The sequence below is a fragment of the Leuciscus leuciscus genome (assembly GCF_965113295.1).
Source record: "Leuciscus leuciscus genome assembly, chromosome: 14".
NCBI lineage: Eukaryota > Metazoa > Chordata > Actinopteri > Cypriniformes > Leuciscidae > Leuciscus > Leuciscus leuciscus.
In genome coordinates this window covers 36,853,381-36,879,117 of record NC_138738.1, presented here as the reverse complement: position 1 = coordinate 36,879,117, position 25,737 = coordinate 36,853,381, and the positions used below count along the sequence as shown (strand labels likewise).

General features: G+C 36.6%; 1 protein-coding gene across 3 annotated transcripts in view; it reads left to right on the top strand.

The window, feature by feature from the left end:
- sema5bb (sema domain, seven thrombospondin repeats (type 1 and type 1-like), transmembrane domain (TM) and short cytoplasmic domain, (semaphorin) 5Bb) overlaps nucleotides 1–25,737 on the top strand; it is a 58,732-nt gene that overhangs the window by 11,485 nt on the left and 21,510 nt on the right. The window contains exons 2-5 of one of the 3 annotated variants that reach the window (XM_082189910.1): nucleotides 8,131–8,204; nucleotides 19,676–19,887; nucleotides 22,721–22,820; nucleotides 22,912–22,957. In XM_082189910.1, coding sequence (XP_082046036.1) covers nucleotides 19,722–19,887; nucleotides 22,721–22,820; nucleotides 22,912–22,957 — 312 coding nt within the window. In that variant the 5' untranslated portion in view covers nucleotides 8,131–8,204; nucleotides 19,676–19,721. Of the gene's footprint in view, nucleotides 1–8,130; nucleotides 8,205–13,809; nucleotides 14,403–19,675; nucleotides 19,888–22,720; nucleotides 22,821–22,911; nucleotides 22,958–25,737 lie in introns of those variants that run through there. The other 2 variants (XM_082189911.1, XM_082189912.1) reach the window with 2 other exon arrangements.

Sequence of the window (25,737 nt, the reverse complement as noted above, 5' to 3'; positions counted from 1 at the left end):
AATTCCACTGAATCTTCCTTTTTAAGAACATTGACTTCAACACCGTCTGAACAAGCCCGACAGAGAAGTTACTCGCCATAGAAAAGCACCAAAAAAAACTTTGAGAACCACTGCAATCGACCCAGTTCATTTGCTGGCTTCCATGGCTGCGATACTCTGGCTGAGGTGGCTACTGGCTACCTGAGGTGTCGAAATACTATTGGATAAGCTGGCAGTGGGCGGGATCACACAGACCTTCCGACATTGAACGCACATTTCAAAGTAGAATAATTGGCTGTAGCATTGATTTTCTGATAATCAAGTATTTGAAATTAGCATGTTTCCTAAATCTCTACAAATATATCATGGTATTTTTATGCTTTAGTACAGTAAAAAAAAAAAAATTACATACAGCACCTTTAACTCTTTCCCTGCCATTGGCGGAATTTTCCGTCTTTCCTTGTTTTCACTGTTATACGGGAAGCTGTCACGCAACTTCTGAATGAGTACAGAATCTCCTGATCAAAACACAGGTGAAGAAGAAACAGAAACAGTCGAATGAAGCATTGCTTATGCACGCTGTAGTAGTCTTTGACAAATAAAAAAAGATTTTTATATTTAGAAAGATTTTCTCAGCTTTTTGTTCAGAATGTTATGGAAGCTTGTTTCCGCCACAGAATAAAACATTTTAAAAGATAATTGCGACTTTTTATCTCACAATTGCGAGTTTACATCTCGCAATTCTGACTTTATTTCTCAGAATTGCGAGATATAAAGTCAGAATTGCGAGATATAAAGTCAGAATTGCGAGATATAAAGTCAGAATTGCGAGATATAAAGTCAGAATTGCGTGAAATAAAGTTGCAATTGCATCTTATAAAGTCAGAATTCTGACTTTTCTTCTCAAAATTATGATATAAAGTCCAATTCTAAGGGAAAAAAAGACAGACTTTTTAAAATATTTTTTTTTACCCCAGAATAGTTTATATCTCACAATTCTGACTTTATAACACGCAATTGCGACTTTATATCATGCAATTCTGACTTTATATCTCGCAATTCTGACTTTATATCTCACAATTCTGACTTTATATCTCCCAAATGCGACATTATTTCTCAGAATTGCGACTTTATATCTCGCAATTGCTACTTTATTTCTGAGAATTGCGACTTTATTTCTCACAATTCTGACTTCATATCTCGCAATTGTGAGAAAAAAAGTCAGAATTGTGAGATAAAAAGTCGCAATTATTATTATTTATTTATTATTCAGTGGCGGAAACAAGCTTCCATAGAATTTTGCTTTTTTTTTAATGAAACTTACCCACATTCAAGTGTGATAAAAAAGAATGCATGAAGCTATAGAATAAAACTAGAATAAAACTAAAAGCAGAGGCTCTGCTCCTTGGTTTTATATATTGCATGTTCAGATATTCATACAACAAAATATTCTGGGGGCCATGAAACTGATGAAAATGATCAAAAACTCTGGCGGGGAAAGAGTTAATGTCTAACGAGAAATATTTTTGTCATAATTATTGCTGCCGTCTGGTTGCATGTACATGCTGAAGTCTGTGAAGGTTAACGGAGACTCCCGCTGTCAGGACAAGCCTTTATGCAAAATGGAAATATTTGTGTGACTTTTAAACATTTACAGATAAGGATACGACAGAGGAAATCGTGTCTCAAACGCAATAAACGGCACGTGCATCCATCAAAGCAAATGAAAGGGCAAGTTGCATAAAACTCGACACTTTTAGTTGAGGTGCTTAATATGACACTCAAGTTTAGGAAAACGTTCTTGCACTTTTCCCGCTGTAGCTCAGTGTGTGTTCTCCATCATATTTCAGATATGTTTTGTCCATGGAAATGCGTCATTAAAGTGACATGACCGTTGGATGTTTTCCGAGCACAGTGAACATGCAGTTAATCGATAATCAAAACCATTGCCGATTATTTTCATTATCGACTATTATCGAATTTGTCGATGTTATGTTGCAGCTCTACATTGGTGCCAATGCATATTAATGGACAATCTGATCCTCGTGTCATTATTGGCCTACGCAAAATATTTGACATGTTTTTGGGACGTTTGTTTGACTGTGTGTGTTGTGAATAGTGCACAAAAGAAGCTTTGATTCAGGTTTGATGTCGTTGATGTTTGATGTCGTCAGTTGTGTATAACACGTGACTGATCAAGTTGGGATTTCAGAGTTACAGCCCAGGAGAAAATATAAACTTAAAGTGAATAAAAAGTTAAATGAAGGTCTCATCCTGTTTCTCTTTCTCTCTGTTTGGATTTAATGTACTTTATTAATGCTCTTGTGAGGAGATCAACTACTCTTTCTGTTTTGTCTGACAGGGGAATCTTCATTCTTGTTATTTTCTCTCATCTTTTTCCCTCTCTCCTGTCTCTTTCTCTCCGCCTCGGAGGAATCATAGGCTATAGTAGTAGTTACTGCGTGAACATCTCTGTGTCTCAGGAGAGTGTTTTTCCTCTCTGGCAGAGAGATCAGACCTGACTGAATCCCACCTGAGGCTTGAAGGATTCTCTAAATCGCACCATCATTCACTCTCTCCTCCTGTTTTTGTTTTGGTCGCTCTCTGGAGGATGATTTTATTGCCCAGCAGTTGCTCTCTCACAGGAGACTTGAAGGAGATCACAGTTTTATTTGCGTATCTACTTTATTTGGGATGTTTCACCTTTGGGGGAAATAAATATAGATGCAAATAAGACAATCATTGACATACAGTATAAGATTATAGAACTATAAAAATCAATGCACTGCAAAAACTGTATTTTAGTCTTGTTGTCAGTACTTGTTTTATACTACTAAATGTTGTTGTATTTATTCATTTTGGTTGGAAACTTAATAGTAGGTATATTTTCTAAAAACAAATCTGTAGTCAATATTTTATGTCAGGGATTCCCAAACTTTTGTCTGCCAAACCCATTTGACCTACTTGAAGTTCCCCTGCGAGTCAAGGTTTCAATAATTCAACAACATTTGTTCATAGTTCTCTGATGTTGGTTAATGGTCAGACAAACAAATACAATATTTTATCTTTTTCTATAAAGTGTTTAATCTTGATTTGCATTTATTCAAAATATTCTCATTTAGCATTTTTTATGATTTAATTTATTATTAGCTTTTCATCAGTTCACACAAACCCCCTGCAGTTCTTTCATTCACAATGGAACTCAATTATTATTTTTTTATCTTTTATTGATGTTTTGATGAGAAAACAAGACAAAAATACCAATTTGAGAATGATTTCTAATAATGCGAAACGTCAATATGCAAGTTAATGCATATTGAGATCTCTGTTTTTTTTATTGATCTCCTCTGAACCTCTAGTTGAGAAATACAAACACATCTAAGCATGAAACTTCAACAAAAGTCTTCACTTGCTCTCCCTTTAAATCTCATTGTTGTCTTGAACACAAGTTATTTCAATTGAGTTATGTATTTTTTTTTTCACCTTGCATATGAGTCTTCATCATGAGTTCCTCACAGAGAAGATGGACTAAACCAAGTGGTCCCCTGATGCTGTCTTATGGGCTTCTTGTGATCGCAGCCATCAGATTAACCACAGGAGTTCGGGAATGAACAGCCAGTCCTGTGAGGTGCACATAAAGCTTGAGCTAAAATAACCCAACATACATAAACCAAAAGACCTCTGTACTCTTGTCCTTGAAAAACTGTGTGCTCAAACACTGCGGACTTTATATTTGACAGAAATAATCGTTTTATTTTTAATTCATTTTGAGTTTGACTTGGCGTCCCAAAATTTTTACCTCATTTCCCCATCTCTCCCAATCCAACTTTCTTTCACAAACACCCACATTCAGTGCCTGCAGAGAAGAGTATGGCACATACCCAGCATACGGCATGTGTTTATAAAGAATGATTTGTAAGAATTAAGTTAAATCAGTGGGAGAAATAGAGAGTAGAACGAAAAAAGTGTCCACAAATGTGTGCTCAACTGAGATGATTACAGCATAAGTCATGCATTTCACAATGAGATCATGTTGGCTAAATGTGTTTTGTGTTTCTTCATCCAGTGCTCTAGCATGACTTAAGATACTGGCATCTGTTCAGACATGACATGTTCATAGTGAACCCCTCGAGAGGGAACACACCCGCGAGGGGCGGAGCAAGGACTAATTAACACCAGACTAACTTGATTCTGAACGCTAACATACTGTACAACTCTTTTGTTTTAATAGTATTCCTCTTCTTTGGGATTTGATTAGATGAATTAGTTGGTCATTCTGTATGCATGTTTGTTTCTCTATTCTATTCTATTGATGTATTTTTGTTTCTCTATTCTATTCTATTCTATTCTATTCTATTGATGTATTTTTGTTTCTATATTCTATTCTATTCTATTCTATTCTATTCTATTCTATTGATGTATTTTTGTTTCTCTATTCTATTCTATTCTATTCTATTGATGTATTTTTGTGTCATCATATTGTTTCATATAAAACAACATGAATTTCCATGCAGGTTCAGGGTGATTTATGCTGATTCAGATTAATGCTGATTTGTAAATGGTTGATGCTGGTTAGTGTTGTTTTGGCACTAGTTCAGGCTGGTTAATGCTGGTTTGATGCTTGTCTAACTGGTGCTAACCAGCCTAACCATTTTGTTCACTAGAGAAACCGAACAGGTGAAATTGGTCAACATGATTGATTAAACTAGTAAAGCAACAGGTTCTTGCTGGTTTGAGTTTGTAAGCTATTGTGATTTTGCTGGTTTATTCTGTTTCAGGGTTAAGAAGTACTGGTTTGGTGCTGGTTATATCTGGTTGGTGCTGGTTATGTCTGGTTAGTGCTGGTCAGGCTGGAGGACGAGCAAAGCTATGCTGCAACAGAACAGCATGGTGTTCCTTGTCAACCTGGTTTACTTTTTGGTTAAATCAGTAAAGCAGAAGGTTCTTTCTGGTTAAGCTGGTCAGCCAATGGGATTTTTTTCTTCTTCTGGTTTAGAAGTTTGGTGTATGGTTTATGTTTGTTAGTGCTTATCTGGAGCTGGTTTATTCTGGATTAGAGTTGAGTAGTACTGGTTTGGTTTAATCTTGACAAGAATAAAAAATAAATCTTGCTTGTTAAGTTGTTAAGCTATTGTGATTTTGCTGGTTTAGAAGTTTGGTGGCTGTTTTATGCTGGTCCATTCTGGTTAGGGTTAATACTGGATTGGCACTGGTTAGTGCTAGTCAAGCTGGTCAACGACCAAAGCCATGCTGTCGCACAGCAAAACATTATGGTTGTCCTCATCAAGTTTGTTGACTTTCTTGTTAAATGAGTAAAGCAGAATGTTCTTGCTGGTTAAGCTGGTCAGCTAATGGGATTTTTCTGGTTTAGAACTTTGGTGGCTGGTTTATGCTGGTTAGTACTAATCTGGAGTTGGTTTATTCTGGTTTAGAGTTGAGTAGTACTGGTTATGGCTGGTCAGTGCTGGTCTAGCTGGTGGACAAGCAAAGCCATTCTGTCCAACAGCAAAAAGTACATGATCTTTCAGGTCAAGCTAAAGCAGTGGGTTCTTGCTGGTTGAGTTTGTCAGCTATTGTGATTTTACTGGTTTAGAAGTTTGGTGGCTGGTTTATGCTGGTCCATTCTGGTAGGTTTAGGGTTAAGTAGCACTGGATTAGTTCTGGTCAAGCTTTTGGATGAGAAAGGCTATGCTCTCCCACAGCAAAACATTATTGTCTTCCTTGTCAAGTTTGTTGACTTTTTGGTTAAATGAGTAAAGCAGAATGTTCTTGCTGGTTAAGCTGGTCAGATAATGTGATCTTGATGGTTTAGAACTTTGGTGGCTGGTTTATGTTGGTTAGTACTAATATGAAGCTGGTTTATTCTGGTTTAGAGTTAAGTTGTACTGGTTTGGTGCTGGTAATGGTTGGTCAGTGCTGGTCTTGTTGGTGGACAAGCAAAGCCATGCTGTAAAGAAAGAAAAAAAAGTCTTTCAGGTCCTTCTTAAGCAATGGGTTCTTGCTGGTTGAGTTTGTCAGCTATTGTGATTTTGCTGGTTTAGAAGTTTGGTGGTTTGTTTATGCCCGTTTATTCTGGTTTGGGGTTAAGTAGTACTGGATTGGTGCTGGTTAAATCTGGTTAGTGCTGGTCAAGCTGGTGAATGAGCAAAGCCATGCTGTCCAGCAGCAAATCATTATGGTCTTCCTCGTCAAGCTTGTTGACATTCTGGTGAAATCAGTAAAGCAGAAAGTTGTGATTTTGCTGGATAAGAGATGAGAGATCTTTTGACTTTGTTGACTTCTCATGTTGTGGATCCAGCACAACTCCTGCATAAAATATCATCCTTTCCCTCATTCACCTCAGAGAATAAAATGAATGAACATGTAATTTCAGTCTGCTGAATTATACGACTCAGTTGAATGGAGCTACAAATGAATGGATGAATGAGTGAGTGAATTGGTTGGTCTCAAGAGGAAGTCGTGCAAAATTTGAATTCGAAATCAACCGCCCCATTGCGTATTGTATTTTTGTGTGTGACGGGGGTCTGGAGATGGAGGGAATCGGAATAATGATAGAGGGGATTGAACATGTTTCTTGATCTCTTTTCACCTAGAATCACTGTGAAATGTCAAATTTGAATTGATTGAAAAGAAAATTACAGCTGTATTATGGGATGCCGTGGGGGGAGGGCTGTTGTTGCCACAGATACCAGACCACTGCTTCTCAAAGTGCTGTTCTCAGCTTATGAGTGAGCTAAGGTTTCTTGTTAAATTGTCCCAAAAAGACACAGAAGTCACACTTAAAAATGCCTGAGTGGAACTGCATTAAATAACAAAGTACTAACCCAAATGGCATTTATTTTAAGGAAAAAAGTATGCTTATTACGCAGAACATTTACCAGATATTTTTTGTGGAGCTTAGTCACGGAAGATGGCATATGTAATTTGACATTCATGAAAATGAGCTGTGATGGATAGACATATGTCTTTTTAATGGGTTATAGTTTTGAGGTTTGAGGTCACGTTTACAGAGTTAAAGACATTTTATGTTTAGACATTTGAACAGACTGTGCTTCTGTACCGGACAGCCTTGCTTTTATTCATGTCAAATTATGTAAATAAATATGGCATCTAAGATTGATATATTATATGAGGCTGTTAAATATTTACTAATTATTCACAGTGATTTTTGCTGGCCATGTAAAATAATGCAGGATTCTGAATATTGTGATGACGGACGACTTTTTTGGGTCAGTGAGATTTTTTTGAAGGAAATTAATATTCATCAAGGACTCATTAAATTCATAAAAAGTGACAGCAAAGATATTTATAAAAGATTCCTATTTCAAATAAATGCTGTTCTTTTGAACTTTCAATTCAGTAAAGAATCCTGATTTTATTTTATTTTTTATCATGGTTTCCACAGAAATATGAAGCAGAACTGTTTTCAACGTTAATAATAAAAAGAAACCAGCATATTAGAATGATTTCTGAAGGATCATGTGACATTGAAGACTGGAGTATTGATGCTGAAATATCCGCTTGGATCACAGGAATAAATCACATTTAAAAAAATATATTCAAATAGAAAACATTGTATTTTTAACATTAAAAAATCTTGCAGACCCCAAACTTTTAAATGGTAGTGTATAAATAGGACATAGGACACCTGTGTGATCTTAAAGAGAATTGATCTGGTGTGCTTAGTGGTTTTTATTCTTATTTTTAAACGATTTTTAGTGGATTTGTGAAAAAAAGTGTAGCGTTCGATCACAGTTTTGTATCGAAAGCGGTGAAATCCAGACATTTTTAAGAGTAGCATCAGTGTTCAAATACGTACCGAGGCTGCTGTACGCATCCGAGGTGCACCAGCCTCAGTTTGGGAACAGTTAGAGGAATTTTAACCCTTTCTGTCCCCGCGTCTGCTCGCCACAGATGCTTCACACACACACACACACACACACACACACACACCCTCGTGCACAGCCGTCGTGCCCCCAGCAGCCTCCCTCCATTGAGAAAGTTAACAGTTTGTTTTTCACAGGGCTGAATGCTTCACTGCACACATTACCGAAGCCCCTTCATCTCCCCCTTTACTCGTCCGTGAGAGGCTGACTAAAATTATTTCTCTCCCTCTCTCTCTCTCTCTCTCTCTGTCTGTCTGTTTGTAAGGATTCTGTTAAACAGATCTGAAGTCTGTCGGATGCGCTCCTCTGGAATGAGCCCACGCTGACACCTTACTCCTGGTGAGTACACTCTTTTTTATTTTTCTAATCTATCCATCCGTGGCGAAAACTATCCACTTATGAGAATCTTTCCATCTTGTTGCACTGTGCTTTCCCTTCTTTTTTTTTGTCCTGGAAGCAATTTTGCCCACATGTCTTCCCTCCCCTCGTGTCCTCCCGTATCTTTTCCAATTTCGTCCTCTCTCCGCTCCATCCCGTCTTCCGTCTCTCTCTCTGTCCCCTCCCTCTCTCCGTGTCTTTGTTGAGGTATTCTGATAAACAGTTTGGCCGTCATCTCCAGACCTCCCCCATTGTGTGTCCAATTCTCTTTGTTCTCTCAGCCTGTGGCGCTGGCCTCTGAGTGTGTGTGTGTGTGTGTGTGTGTGTGTGTGTGATTGACCACTTCAAGTGCGTCTGTGTTTGTCTGAATAGATGGAGCTACTATGCAAGAATTTATCCTTTTTGTCCATATTGTCACTGACTCACTGCATTTTGATTCTTTGTGTGTGTTTGTCTGCCTGTCTCCCCTCTTCTGTCTATTTCAGTTCAGTTCAATTCTGTTCAATTTCACTTATTAATCAGTTTTTGTTGTCATTGCAGTCTATTTGGTCATTTCTGTCTCTCAACTGATTTCAGATCAGTTTTTTTTTACTTGTCTTGAAGTAATTTTTTTCCCATTTTCAGTGTAATAAAATTAGTCTGTTGTCATGACAATTCATTTTGTTGTTCTTTTCCGTCTGTATTTCTCAACTAATTTCAAATCAGTTTAATTTTAATTGTTTAATTTTTTTATTTAATCATATTCATGTTTTTATATGTAACTTTGTGGTCTTCTAAATCAAATTAAATTGATTAAAAGTGACATTAAAGACATTTATAATGCTATAAAATATTTCTATTTCAAATAAATGCTATTTTGAACTGTCTATTCAGCAAAAAAAACCTGGAAAAGAAAAATGCATCACTGTTTTCCACAAAAATATGAAGCAGCACAACTGTTTTCAACATTGATATAATAATCAGAAATGTTTCTTGAGCAGCAAATCATCATATTAGAATGATTTCTGAAGGATCATGTGACACTGAAGACTGGAGTGATGATGCTGAAAATTCAGCTTTGATTTCAGGAATAAATTACATTTTAAAATAGATTACAATAGAAAACGGGTATTTTAATTTATAATAATATTTCACAATAATATTGTTTTTTATTAAATGCAGCCTTGGTGAGGATGACAGATTTCTTAAAAAACAAACAATTAAACAATCTTATCGACACCAATCTTTTGAACGATAGTGTATATATACTTTTAATATCAATTTAAATGTTTAAAAATATTATTATTTTTACAGCATTTATTAATCTTGGTTGATGATAATTTGATAAATGGCACTTCTTGCGATTCATTAACTACAACATTTAATGTTAGGAAGTATCGGTATATGTGGAAATTAACATTAACCAAGTTTATTAAATGCTCTGAAAGTTATGTTCATGTTATATTAAACTGACTATTGCATTAACTAACATGTAACAATGTAGTTTTTCTTTTTTGTTTTGAAATGCGATAAATATAAATAAGTGGCTGTAGGATTTATTTCACAGCACAGAATTAATTGCTAAAAGAAAACCTAAACAACCATGATAATGAAAATTCATGGATCTGCAAGTTCATGTCGTCCATTATTCAGGGCCAGCCTCCGATGTGCAACGATTCAGGGACAAATATGCAAATATCATACAGCTGTAAGCAGTGAGTTTATAGTTTCAAGCTCCCGAAGTTAATTTAAACCTTCGTTTCCCATTTTATATCTGCTTAATACACCAATTCTGTTTAGACAGATGCTTCTGTCACAAATCTCACGTTGTTAACGGCACAAAGAGAACGAGAGATGGACGGAGAAAGGGAGAGTGAGAGAATGAGTGAAACGTGAATGGCGTGAGGATGGACACAATAAAAGGCCGGTCTTGTTGCGGCGCTGTTTAAGATTCTGCCCGGTGTCGGGTCCGTGGTCAGCGCTGAGGGAAAGCGTGCTCGCTCACAGCGCCTGTAAAGCTCAACGGACTTCATTCACGTGCTAAAGAGCCTCTGCTTTGGCAGATAGTTGGCCGGTCTCACAGAGAAGGCTTTCACGCAGAGACAGCGAAGGAGTGGAAGGTTTTTGGGAAAAAAAATTGCAAACAAGGGACGCATCTGAAAAGGCAAACACTTTCAGAGATACAACAAATATCCGTGGAACTGCTTGATTGGAGCTGCTAATTCACAGCTTGGATCGGCCTGTACGTGTATCTCAGGTTGGCGTTGGCTCTTGGCCGGGAAAGGTTGCTGGCCCGTCTTAGTGCCCTAACTAGGGTAGCGCACGGACCTCCAGCTGCGTGAATGGGAATAGAGTTCATTTGGGGTCTCTTTTTGGGGATAAAGGTTTTGGTTGTGTGACCCCTTTCAGCGCTTAGAGGAAATGTTGGGGATTGTGGCCGGGCTCCCATGGGCAAAAACATGTTCTCTATAGGCGATGTCAAAGGCCATGTTTGTTGAGGAGGGTTTTTATTTATCAGTGAGTCAGACAAACTAGTGTAAATTGCATGCACTCTGCAAATGATGAATTTTAAGTCTAGTGCATCTGCATATTTGAAGGCAGTTTTTTGTTTTCTGTCATGTTGACGACACTTGTTATCACAGGCTACGCATGGACTTCATTCATGACATGCAAGCAGAATGAATTTCTTATGGAAATTGTTGCACTGAATGGATGATAACAATTTACACAAGCATGGTTTCACAGGTGAATTATACAAAAAACTGTGCTTGGATGTCATGAACGAGGCTGTAGATGCATCGATTATCGTTCTCCTAACAACATGGTCTTGCAGTTGTTTTAAAAAGAGCCATTGTTTTCTATGCAAACAAGCGCTAGACGGACATCTTTGACCGTTTCACTCGCGTCTCGCAACAGAGAGACGTATGTTTAGAAAGCCATGTAAAGTTAAAAGAAGTTTAACTTTTAAAAAAACACGTCTCAAGACTTTGTGAGGGTTTTGCCACACATTTTAAAAGATAATTGCGACTTTTTATCTCACAATTGCGACTTTACATCTCGTAATTCTGACTTTATTTCTCAGAATTGGGAGATATAAAGTCACAATTGCGTGTTATAAAGTCACAATTGCGAGATATAAACTCGCTATTGCATATTATAAACTCACAATTCTCACGCCACAGAATAAAACATTTTAAAAGATAATTGCGACTTTTTTTCTCGCAATTGCGAGTTTATCTCTTGCAATTCTTACATGTTTTCTCGTAATTGTGAGATATAAAGTCCAATTCAAAGTAAAAAAAAGAATTATTTTTTTCCTCAGAATTGCGTGATATAAAGTCGCAATTCTGAGGAAAAAAGTAATTCTTTTTTTTACTAGAATTTACTAGAATTGCGACTTTATATCACGCAATTCTGACTTTATAACTCGCTATTGCAACTTTTTAAAATTAATTAATTAAATTAAATTATATTTATTGCAAATTAACAAAACAGTTGCTTATACAAGGTAAGAAATCAATGACACACATAGATACAGGAGAGAGAAAAACAAAAGCAAATAGAGAGAAAACAGCTGAATATAGATATCGGTATAATGGTGTATGCAGGTACATCGCTATTGCAACTTAATATCATGGAATTCTGAGATAAAAAGTCAGAATTGCGAGATGTAAACTCGCAATTATGAAAAAAAAAGTCACAATTACCTTTTTTATTTTTTATTCTGTGGCTGAAAAAAGCTTCCATAGTTTTGTTCATAATTGTTTATGCGATTTTACAAAATTATATTTGATTTATAAATGTTATTTTAAACATTATACACTTTTTTTTTTTGGTACAGACAGTCACGTTATTTCACTGCTTTGAATTTGAATAAACAATTTTATGCGGTACATTAATATTTTCCTCAAAAGGTTTTTCCTCCTAACTGAAATTATGTCTTTTAAAATCGCATATAGTAATATTTAAGTATAAAATTCGAATGTATTTTTTCATGCATTTTGACAGCCCTATAGCCACTCAAAACAACTGCAGGAATTAAACACGGTCAATTTTGATTTCATATGTCTTTAATTATCTTAATCAACTAGACTTTCTTGTTCAACCAAACAGTGAATGTTTTGTTTTTGTAACATCTGAACTAAACTGATGTCTGGACTTTCCTGAGTTTCATCTTGAAATGTCTCCTGCAATCACAGCTGCTCATTATCACCTTACTTGTCTTCCTTTATACCTTCCCTCCCACTTGCTTTTTTTTTCCTGACGGAGGACAATTAAAGATGAATAGAGTCCATAAATCCTCGGTATCAGCATCCTGATGCTGCAGTGGTTGTAAAGCAGTGTCACAGAGAGACAGTGTTATCTACTGTGGATTAGCATTAATCCTTGTGTTTATTCCAGACTGTTTACACAGGTCCGTCGTGGATTAGTTGTCTTCCAGTAATGTGCTTGAGAGGAGAGCATCTGTGATCAAGATCTGACATTTGGCAGACTTTTCGTTCAACGCCCTTCGTATATTTGCACTTTCACTCATTGTCCTTGTTACACGCGAAACTTAATATCCAAGGAATTCAGTTGTTTATACATTGCATAATCTCAGGAATGTAGCGTGTTGAAAACAACTTCTATCAACAGCATCTGTGTTCTGCTTGTGAATGCCACATCATTTTTGGCTCGTCCCTCAGTTTGTCGAAACAAATTTGCATTATACATCACTTACGATGGAAGTCTGTGGGACAAAAAACAGAATCATGAAAGCTTGTATGTTCTGGTAAAGAGTCGGTATAAAAGTATGTGTTTGCTGTAAATTCTAATCGCATCGAAGACTAACGTCGTTGTTATGCTTTACTTCTGTAGACACAGTTTGTACTTTGTGTACTTTGGTTATTCTACTTTTCAAAAGTCTGGGTTCAGTAAGATTTTTTAAAGAAATTAATATTTTTATTAAGCAAGGACACATTAAATCGATCGATAGTGACAGTAAAGACATTGATAAGTTACAAAAAAATCTATTTTGAATAAATGCTGTTCTTTTGACCTTTCTATTCATCAAATAATTTTGAGGGAAAAAAATGATCACGGTTCCAATGTAACTATTAAGCATCACAATTGTTTTCAACATTGATAATAATCAGAAATGTTTCTTGATCATCGAAATCATCATATGTGTCCCTGGACGACAAAACCAGTCACATGGGTACATTTTATGAAATTTAGATGTATACATCATCTGAAAGCTGAATAAATAAGCTTCCCATTGATGTATATGGTATGTTAGGATAGGACAATATCTGGAATCTGAGGGTGCAAAAAAATCGAATCATTGAGAAAATCTCCTTTGAAGTTGTTCATTTATGTTTCGCGATTGTGTTGCATTCACTCACAAAAATAAATGTTTGATATATTTACGGTAGGAAATGTACAAACTATTTTCATGGAACATGATCTTTACTTAATATCCTAATGATTTTTGGCATAAAAGAAAAATGTAAAATTTTGACCCATACAATGTATTGTTGGCTATTGCCACCGTGCGACATGTGACTGGTTTTGTGATCCAGGGTCACATATTAGAATGATTTCTGAAGGATCATGTGACACTGAAGACTGGACTAATGATGCTGAAAATTCAGATTTGATCACAGGAATAAATTACATTTGACAATAAATTCACATAGAAAAAGGTTATTTTTAAATATTTCACAATATTGCAGCTTTTACAGAATTTTTATGAAATAAATGCAGCTTTGATGAACATAAGAGACTTCTTTGAAAAACATTGATAACAAGCACTAAAATTCTCTCACAAACTGAGAGAACTCAAGATTATTTTCTGTGGTAATTAACAACATGCTTAAGTCGCATTGACCGGAAACATTGCTTAAAAAAAATATTTGGCTCTTTTTACACATAAATCATTTAGGACACACTCGCACAAACACCATAGCGGTCGTTTTGGGCTCACGTCCTGAACTTTGAACCTTGCGACACTGCTTTAGAGGGAGCCATGGGTGTCCAGGGCCGCCGGTTCAGTTTGTAATTCCACATAAAGGCCTTTAAATCTTTTAGTCTGGATTAGACTGGGCCGACGAGACGGCAACACAACACATGACCGCAGAGAACACCTCCCGTCCCGACAACCTTTGTGTTTCACTGAGCTTTAGAGCGACAGAGAAAGAGGTGAAGTCATTTTGGGTCTCCCATTAGATATTAAAGAGATACTTTGACTAAACCTGCATGTGGGAGAACAGAAACTGAGGTGGGAAAGCATCTGCAAGACTTGAAAGTACAGTGTGTCTTATAAGATTTATAAGTCCGAATCTGATACTGCCTTTGGTGACACTTTATTTTACAGTGTCCTTGTTACACGTTACATGCAGTTACTGTTGTAATAACTATAAATTGTACATAATTACATCCTATTGTAAGTACATGTAGTTAATTATTATTACTCAATACCTAAATGTATAATTACACTGTAACACGGACACCCTAAAATAAAGTGTAATGCTAAATTGTACAACATTTTTGGACAACTGGATATAACATGAAGACAGCTTTACTATATGAAGTGAATTTTCCGCATCATTACTCCAGTCTTCAGTGTCACATGATCCTTCAGAAATCATTCTGATATGATGATTTGCTGCTCAAGAATTTTTGCTCCATATTTGAAGAAACTGTGATGAATGTTTTTCAGGATTCTTGGACGAATAGAAAGTTCAAAATAACAGCATTTATTTGAAATAAAAATCTTTTGTAACATTATAAATCTCTGATCTGTCACTTTTGATCAATGTGATATGGTCTTGCTTAATAAAAGTATTATTATTATTATTTTTATTTTTTTATCTTACTGGCCCCAAACCTTTTAACAGTAGTTTATGCATAGATATATATTGACCAGACAAAGTGTTTCGACAAAACCTGAGTAAAAGTGAAACCTCATTTCGGTTAGTTCATAATCTCATGTTCAAATCTGTGATTGTTTTGATGGGTTTTATAATACTTTGCAGAGGCAAGAAACAAACTCCCTCTAAACCAGGCATGACCTCATGCAATGTCGCAATGTTTGTGTAGACACAACACGGGAACATTTGACATGGGTCTGAAAAATTAAGGTACCCTTTTGAATTTCCAACAAACATCTTAAAATATCTGGAGTAACACACATTGTGTGAATTGTTCACTCAGTCTAATCTAGTTAGAAGAGTTGTCAGTTCGTTATTAACCTGTTCTGACCCCATGGATATCTGTGTGTGATTGGTGCTCGTGTGTGTCAACCATCTTTGACCTTATTTATTCATCTTCTTCTTTCATATCTCGTCTTTTAATAAAAAATGAATTGGCCCAGACGGGCCGTCAGTGGCCCACCTAGTCTGCCCATTGTGTGACCCGGGCCTCCCCTTTGGTGCATTTGTCACTGCCATCATGGCTTTCATGGGTCTCCATCTCTCTCTGTCATCCCTCCACCTCTGTGGCCTCTGATGAGTCTGAGAAGGTGGGCATGAATAGGGTGCTGAGGGGTATTAAGGGGGATTTGGGGGATTGAGGGTCTTTTGCTATTGAGGTACATTAGACATGGTCTGCGATGAAGTGTCTGTTGCACAGCGTCACGCTTCCCGAGCCAAGAATAAGAGCCTGGATCCTGCTGCCAGGGAATTACACATGAAAACTATACAGATTTACAATGAATTCAAATACTCACCATTAACACCATTCTACCCCATCCACTTGCTGTCTGTTTTTCCTTATTAACTGGATTTTGAGAGTTTTGAATAAATGTTTTACAGCTGAAGTGTGCAATTTCGTCTCCACTAATTGGTTCAACAAGTGGAACTGCAAAAAAAAAAAGGGTTTCCCAAATACTCTTCCATTGATCAGACTTACTCATAGCCCCGCCCCCAAGTCATGCCATTGGTTGAGCCAGTGTTGCTGGTTAGGATGCATAAATAAACAAATCACAATGTGTATGTTTTCATTTGTGATAAAATCAATCCATGAATGGCTTATTTATAGTTCCTTTCTGCATATTAAATAGGTATATGAGAAAGTATTTAACCCAGTACAATTGACACAAATCAGCTTATTAAATAAAATATAAAATGTAAATATATTTGACCTATCTTTAATGTAATCAATTTCAGCTGAAAGTTTTCTCACAATATTTTATTTTGAATATTTCCATATGACTATTTTTTGGGGATATGGTATAATTTTTTCCCCCCTTCTAATAATAACATTTTGATAGAGTTTTGAATAAAAGCTGTTTGAAAAATAGGTTAAATGATTTCTGGGTTATTTTAGTATTAATTATAAACTATTTTAGTATTTATTAATATTTAATAGAAAGGTAAAATGTTAAATGATGATTTCAGCATTTATAATAAAAAAATATTTTAGTATTATTGATATACTATTATAGTATTTATTAATATTTTGAATGAGCTTTTATTCTTAAATTTCATTTTTTATTTTCATTTTAGAAAATTTTTGGTAACTTAATTATGTGATTTTTGTCATTATTATTATTATTTTTATTTAACTATTTCTATTTCACTTTAATTACATCTTTTTAAGCTTTAGTTTTAGTAATTGTAGAACTTCTTAAACTTAATTCAGTTGCCAAGGAAACATGTTTAAAAATGTTTTTTTTTTATTAAATTTTATTTCATCTTTGTATCCGTTACCATAAATGCTCTTTAATAGTTTTAATTTGGGTTTTAGTCAATTATAATAATATCACTGTTTCAGTTGACTGAACTCCAATGAACACAGTTTGCCATATTTAAATAGATGATTCAACCAAGTATCACCATGTCCATGATATTAGTTGAATAACCTTGAAATATTATTTAAATACCATGGTACATGAATATGGTAATCCTTCAGTACCATTGTACATACACAAGAAGACAGATTATATAAAGGAGGAGACTTTCGACAGTCAATATATGGCAGCTTTAAGAATGGCCAAGAGCCAATCATCTTTTGACAGAGGCTTCAGCCGCTAAGAAAAAGCACAACCTGATTTACTATGTTATTGATCATAATCTTGACACTTTTGGACATGTTGGTCTTTCCTCTTTAGTGTATTTGTATCCTGGAAAATTGCTTTTTGAGGGTGTATTCAAGATGATGTGGACTGACTAGAAAAGTATATGAGTTTTTCCAATTGATACTATCATATGGTATCAAGTTTAAGTGAATCAGTACAAAAATGTGGAAAAAAGTGTGTTTAGTTACAGGACATCAGACCACCTCTCCAGTCTCTACAGATTGGGTAATGTTTGGTGTTTGTGTGTGTAAAGCCAAGACAGATGCTTCAGTGGTTTCTCTGTGACGCATCAGGAAGTGTATGTTTAAGTGTGATTGAGTATGTGTTTGCGTGTGTGTGTGTGTGTGTGTTTACTTGGAGGCTAACTGGGAAGTGTGTGTTAGAGTGAAGCTGTGTGTGTCTCTTATGTAAGATCTCAGATGAGTGTTTACACGTCGGGTTTACCTGAGCCTCATGCGCTGTCACACACCTAATGGAAAGATTAACTGGGTGAACCGTCCGAGATCACAGAGACCCATTGATTCCCATGACAGGCTGAAAATAGATCAAAATCCTTTCTTCAACTTCTAATTAAACTTTTAATGATCTGCTGCCTCATCGTCCACAGGCTGACAATTACAGCAAAATCAATGTTGTGTTTTAGAATAACATTATGTGGAACCGCTGCAGGTCTTGGAAGAGGTCCAGTCACTTACAATGATGAGAGATGGAGGTTAATTAGATTAGAAATAGCAAAACTAACACATCAGGAGAAGATGAAGCGGTCTCTCTGCTGCTCACTGTGTATCTGTCTTTTTATCTGGACGTCCATCTGTTTTCTTTCTGTTCTTGAAGTTTTTTAAAATCTGTTATCTGTATTTCCATCGTTTACTCTTCCATATGTAATTCCAAACCCAATTTACTTTCTTCCCTGCAATGCAAAAGGATTTTTTCCCTGAAGAATTAGGCCTGTTCACACCAATAACTATAATGATTAGAGGTGTAACGGATCATAGTTGATCCGTGATCCGTACGAACCAGGCCCCACGGTTCGAAACGCATGTGATTAATTGCATTTAAAGATTATCTAGTGAAAGTTTAATATTTGCACGTGTTAGCCAATTTAAAACACTCAAGCGTTTTTACACAATTCAAATGCATGAAGAGGCAAAAGCGATATCGATTTGCAATCGCGCGCTGTTTTCTGTGCGCACACACTCAAAGCACACACACTCACTGAGGCGCTTTCAGATCTCAAGATCAAGCTCTGTTTCGCGACTCCTTGATCTTCAACGGACACACACTCACAAAATTATCCACAAGTATTCTTGTGTAAGGTCGGTTATAGTGAACGTAATGTTGATAAAGAAATCGAATGTGTTTCATCATATTGGTTCCGTGAATTTACTGACTGCAGCCTAAAAATAACTACCATGTCATTAATTGTCAAACTGATGAATGAAAAAAAAACATTGACAGCCAATCAGAACCCATCTTTCTTTAAAGAGCTCAAGCATTTAAAGTGACAGACCACAAAACTCCAGCGCATGCTTAGAATAAACAAAACAATATCGTCTTGATGGTGTAGACGCTAATATAGTTAACGTTATAGTTATCGTCCTTGGTGTGAACAGCCTTTATACTAGTCGCTCAGTTAAAAATAGAGAGACTGAGGCTTTCAAGCTTCAAAAAGTCCAAATTTTTTCCAAGATTCCAATTTTAAAGGGGTGGTTGATTATGATTTCACTTTTTTTAACTTTAGTTAGTGTGTAATGTTGCTGTTTGAGCATAAACAACATCTGCAAAGTTATGACGCTCAAAGTTCAAAGCAAAGGGAGATATTTGCTTTTAAAGAAATCTCTTTTTAAGGACTACAACCAACGGCTGATAGGGACTACACAACATTCCTCCGGGGTTAGTGACATCACCAACCCTAGAATTTACATAAACCCCGCCCTCTGAACATGATTTATAGATTATCATGACAGAAAATGCGAATCAATGACTAGAAGATAACTACAGATAAGCTACATAAATTCATCAACTAACCATTCAGAAACGCCCTGTTGCTTCTTCATGTTGTCACTTCTTCTTGAGTCTCTTCATCATTTTCTGAATCCGGTTTGAACATAAAGGGCTAAACGTTTTTTACATTTTCAGTGCATGTCTGTGTGAGTGCAAGCTGTTGAAGCTCCGCCCCCTGTGCCGGGAGTAGCAGCTCATTTGCATTTAAAGGGACAGAAACCAAACGAGGCGTTTTTGCTCACCCTCAAAAAGTGATTTGTGGGGTATTTTGAGCTAAAACTTCACACACACTCTCTGGGGACATCAAAGACTTATTTTACATCTTGTGAAAAGGGCATTATACCACCCCTTTAATAACATAATGATTTTTTTTCATCTCTCATCATGTCAGGACCCTCTCACTTTTCCTAAGTTCGGGAGTGGTTGTTGCGGGAACCATGACAGGACCACTGTCCTTCGCTGGACTTGTCATCTTCCGCCTCCTCTCTCTGCCTCTCGTCTCGTCCCAGACGCCTTCACTCCCAGCGACCTCTGACCCCGAGCCTGTGCCCTCTCTGCCTGAAGAGTGCCGGAGAAAAATGCACCCTGTTACCTCCTACACAGGTGGGTGTAAAATACCTCGCTCTCTCCTGCCCTTTTCATCACTCGCATTTGCAGCCAAAGGTTAAAACGATAAGCTTTTGAATTATTTCCCCCCAAACATCTCGGTGCAGTGTGACGAGCTTGTAAAACTGCTTGTGTTTGCATCTAGACCAGAAGAGACCATCTAAGTGAAAGCGCAGACGGCATAAGGAGGATAAAAACTGAGAAATGAATGGGAGAAATCACTTTGTTCAATTTGGCGGCTGTAATCTTCAGATCCAAGAGCCTTTTTTTTTTTCAAAAGACTTCACCTGCGTTTTATTCTACACAGATGCATAGACCATATTTATTCACTGGGAATGTGTTATATTAATCAAAAGTGACATTAAAGAGATTCATAAGATTTCTGTTTCATATAAATGCTGTTCTTTTGAACTTTTTATATTCATTTGAGAATAATGAAAAAACACAATGAATAATGAAGCCGCACAACTGTTTTCAACATTGATAATAATAATAATAAATGTTTCTTGAGCTCCAAATCATTATATTAGAATGATTTCCGAGGGATCTGTTATTTAAAAAAATGTTAACTATAATGATATTTCACGATATTACAGTTTTTACTGTATTTTTGATCAAGTAAATGTGATAGTAAATGGCCTTGGTGATAATAAGAGATTTCTTTCATAAACTACAAAAAATCTTACTGATCCTGAACTGTTGACATGATTTAGACTAAAGAGTTTTTGTCGAATTTTATTCGTTCTACATTCAGTCCACTTTAGGAGATGTATTAGCTTGATATTGAATGCCAATCTGCCCACCAAGTGAACAGCTTTGCCTGACAGGGACTTAAAGCGCCCAACCTCGCTTCATTTGTTAAAAACGTATGCACTGTGTCTCTTGGAAAGTGCGCAAAGCCAGTCAATCAGATTAGAGGTCTTTGTTTTGAGAAAACACCCTTTGTATGGATAATACATCAGTCCGTTCATTAATGGTCTGTTGCCGATCCAGCGTATGTTTTCATCTGAGACTAGTTAACAGCCAGAAGTTTTCTTTTAATCATATGCTGCCCAGATGTTAAAGGTTAACACAGCTGTGTGTAATATCAGGAGTATGTTCACACACCCTGCAGTTTCTAACATCACACACTAATCGACACAGTCTGCCCTGCTAATATGCAAGGCTACACTGTGTTTACGTCTCATAATTCCTCCTTTACACAAGTGTTAGTAAATTGCACTAGTAGCTGATGTACTATTGAAGACATTAGGAGACACATAGATTAACATACAATCTGGCAAACAGAAAAAAAAGTCTAAAAGTGAAGATGCCCCCATCCCTTTAACAACACGCTCTTTCTCCAAAAGACAAGCCAATGTCAACAAACCTGAATGCTCGAACTTATCGCCAAATAGAGCGTTTCTAATTGGCTAAATGTTCTGATTGGCAAATAAGCACTGGCGTGATATTCCAAAATTACCTTTAAGTGACCAAATACTTTTAGGCCTTCTGGATCTTCTCCTTTACCTCCAACAAGAAGCACAGCAGCCAATGGCATTGTCTTCACTGACGCTCATTGAAGTCAAAATGTTTGGCGATACACGTTTCACGTTTCGAAAAAGAAGTAGTGTGAATGGTTGCTAAGGTTGTATTTAAAGTTTAATAAGAATTTGCCAGCTATTCCTTCACCTCCTCCCTGCCTTTCTGTATGTGGGTTGTGTTGTTCTCTCATTTGTGGCTGATGTTGTGACTGGGCGTCTGGTTTCATTGGCATCACACCTCATTAATGGTCCAGTGTGTGTGTGGTTTGGACTCCCAACCGTCACTTTCCCTTGTGTCTCTCTCAATGTTTCTCTTAAACAGGACAACATATATTTAGTATCTTCACACACACAGCTGGAGTTCACCAGGTTGCTAGCAGCTGTTTCTGCCTCTGAATGCACGACTGTTGGTGGGCTCTGTAACTTTAAAAAAAATCTGATTATACACTACAGTCCAAAAGTCAGGGTCAGCAAGGATGCATTACATTGATCAAATATTCTATTTCAAATAAATGCTGTTCGTTTTAACTTTCTATTCATCAAAGAATCCTGAAATATATCAGTTTCAACAAAATTATTAAGCAACAATGTTGTCATCCAGCAATGTTCAACATTGAAAACAAAAAGAAATGTTTCTTAAAAACAAAATCAGAATATTTCAATGATTTCTAAAGCATCATGTGACACTGAATACTAGAGTAATGATGCTGAAAATTCAGCTTTGATCACAGGAATAAATTACATGTTACTATATATTCACATAGAGAACAGTTATTTTAAAATGTAATAATATTTCACAATATTACTGTTTTTACTGTATTTCAAATAAAATAACTGCAGCTTTGGTGAGCAAAAAGCTTCAAATTGTTAAACAATCTTACCAAGCTAAACTTCTGAACGATAGTGTACAGTAGATGTCAGTAACTAAGATGTCATTCAATCACATTATGCAGGGAAATGGCGTGTTTACATGTAAATGTCATCAGTGGGTAATGCATCTTATCATGAACAAGATTATTAATGCATGAATCAGACTCACTTACAATCTTCACAGTTTGCTAAACATCAACACTGTGTGTGTGCAAAGACAAATCATACAGAACAGTGCAGTCGCTCACAGCAACATGAAGAGGAAATGCTGATAGACGCCACATTATCATTTGCATAGAGTTAACCTGTGGGATTAGTTTTGCACATGTTCTCCAACATCTGTCTAAACAGTGGAAAACAGCAGCTAAACAACAGATCACACGTCCAGGCTCACAGCTAACTGTGTAAATGTCACCCGTGGCTCTTTTCTGCCGCAGCTTTGAGCCCGTGGCTGTTCTCTTTCTCCCTGCCTGGAGTGAATGACTACTCGCCGCTCGCACTCGACCTCACCAGGAACCAGCTGATAGTGGGAGCCAGGTAACACACACACACACACACACACACACGCACGCACACACACACACATACACAAACCTGTCAAAACCTCTCTCTCTCTCTCTCTGTGTAGGAATCATCTCTTCCGGTTGAGTTTGAGCAACATCTCTCTCCTGCAGGTACTACTTTCTCTTCATAGTCCTTCCCATCTGTCCATTCAATCATCTTGACATCTCTAGAAATGCAGAACCAGCACTGTCCATTTAATTCTTCTCATGCCAGACACGCACAGACTCAGTCTTTTATTATGATTGTCCACATGTTCAAAAGTGCTGATGCACAGAAGCTGAAATATCACACACACACTCTCTCACACACACCTTTAGTAGCATGTTATTGTGCAGATGTTTGAGAAGCATTGACTTCCAAGACAGCTGCGTCCTGATTTGACCTCCTCTCCTCTGAATCTCTTGAAAGGAGGAACCCAAAATAATATACAAATATAAAAAAAAATATTTATTATTATTTAATTTTGTTCTTATTGGAATATTTTTATTTTATTTTTTTTATCTGAAGTCTAAAAAATTATAATTTTCTTATCTTTGAGTAGAGTATGTTCATAATGATCAGACATAGGGTAGAACATGTTTGGGACCAGGGTAATAAAATCTATTCATTAAATATTTTATTTTATTTTATTTTATTATTTATTTATTTTATTTTTTAGTTCTTAATATGTTTATCAGGAATATTTGGATCAAATTAATTGTGAAAATCATGAAAATCATTCTTTTTGGTGCAAGAAACCTTCACTAGCAAATAAAGTGTAGTAGAATATGGTCCCTTCAGCGTGCAGACATCTGTACTCGTGTGTGTGTGTGTGTGTGTGTGTGTGTGTGTGTGTGTGCTGCTTCAGGCTGTCTGCGTGTGAGGTGAGAATCCACCAGTAGACAGCAATCTCATCTGGGAGTGGATTCAAATTGCCGTTGTTCATCTTGAAGGATGATTCGCGTCCACTTACTGTGTAACCACAGCTGCACCTACTGTGTGCTGGGAACGCTGGGATTGTGTTGCGCTTCCGTGACATGCCTGTTGAAAGCTTTGAGCGGCTGTGTGATATTTAAGAGTGACTTTTCTGGTGTTTGTTGAAGACCCTGCTGGTGAACTCTATAAACGTTCACCGTAACCCTGAGAGGGGGTGTGATGCCCTGGAGGAACATTGCTAAAGAATCTGTCAGAACCCAGTGATTTAGGGTGACCTCATGACCCTGTGTCCACAAGAGTGACCCACAGTCACCCCTCGAGCTAACACACACTCAAACACACACATGGCAGTATGACAAGCTCCTCACTGCGGCCCTGTACATCTCTGTTCTGAGAAAAAATCATTCAGAATTTACTTATTTCACATGCATTAGAGGAATATTTTCATATGTTGATCCATACGCGAAACGGCATATTTCATTTCTCCATCATGAAAAAATTTCATTTCCATCTCAAATCATCATTCATTCTGCAAATGACATTTAGAAAAAATTATTAAATAAAAAGGCATAATCCTTTGCTAAGATAGCTTTTTATGTATCCTAAACTCACACAATTAAAAATGAATTAAATGTCAAAATTACAGCTTGAGTGGAAATGACACAAAATGTAAAAAAAAAAAAAAAAAAATGCTAGACTAGCTGTAATTTTGCTCAAAATTGATAAATCATTTTTACTCAATAAGTATTGTCTTTCTTATCATTTTTTGTTTATCACTTTACTTTCACCATGCTAGGACATTTAAAGTGTCTGAAGTAACACTCGCCTATAAACAAATATGAAAAGTCCAATAATATGAAGATCACCGCTTAAAGCTGAAGTTTCGAGATGCAGCCGTATTGAAGATGTGTATAATCTGCAATCTGAGTTTAGAAAATAATGACTTTTCTAACTGATTTTCTGGAAACTCGCACTATATTCCATTAGTCAAACATACAGAACACCAAACTCATCATTGGCTTCTCCAGACACTGACATTCAACAAGGTTACATACATCAGCCACGTCAGTATATGAAAGATATGATTACAAGCAGAGTTGTGGAAAGTTACAAAGTAATGCATTATAATATTGCATTAATATCCTAAAAGTAAGTAACTGCATTAAGTAATGTGTTACTTTACTTTAGTCTAGAGCTACAATAAGCATCATGTTCTGAACTTACTCATGATTTCTCTCAACACAAGGACAGGAGAGCTGTCAGTCAATAAATAAGAAAACAGATATTTTGTTGTATATTTAAAAGTAATGTGTTACTTTACTAGTTACTTGAAAGAAGTAATCTGATTACTTGTAATGCATTACCCCCAACACTGATAACAAGAGGTTTGGATCTGTTGGATCTCATGTTAATGATTTATTATATCTCGCTTGAAATATATCTGGTGTAATGATGGCTCTGCGTCAGCCGAGAGGAACAGATCGCAGAGAGAGAAGGAGAGAGCAGATAACAGTGTTTTAGCTGAGGTCGAATGATCGTGACTGGTAGGGAAGACAAGGATGAGAAGATCTTGAGTAAAAACACAACCCCCTCAACGTCCAGAGGTGACGCGAGCCTGACCCCTCGAGATCTGTTCAGGGTGAATCCTGCTCTTCAAATGAAGACGTCTTTCACGTGTTGTTCAGTGACCGACTGCAGAGACACGGTTAGATTGATGATTGCTTTCTGAAACCTCTCTTTGTTTCGCTCTTTCTCCTAAACAACAAGAATGAAATGTAGCCTGCTGAAGTCATGTGAACAGATGCAGTTTGTCAGAAGATGTGTAATCGGCTCCTTTGTAGATGGGTTTGTGCTCGTCAGAAGCGCCTGGTGCTTTTCAAGAGTGTGGAAGCACAGATGTCATTTATCAAATATGTACTTCAACCTCATTTTTTAAAAAGTTTTTTTAGTATATGCAATGTTGCTCTTAAAATGT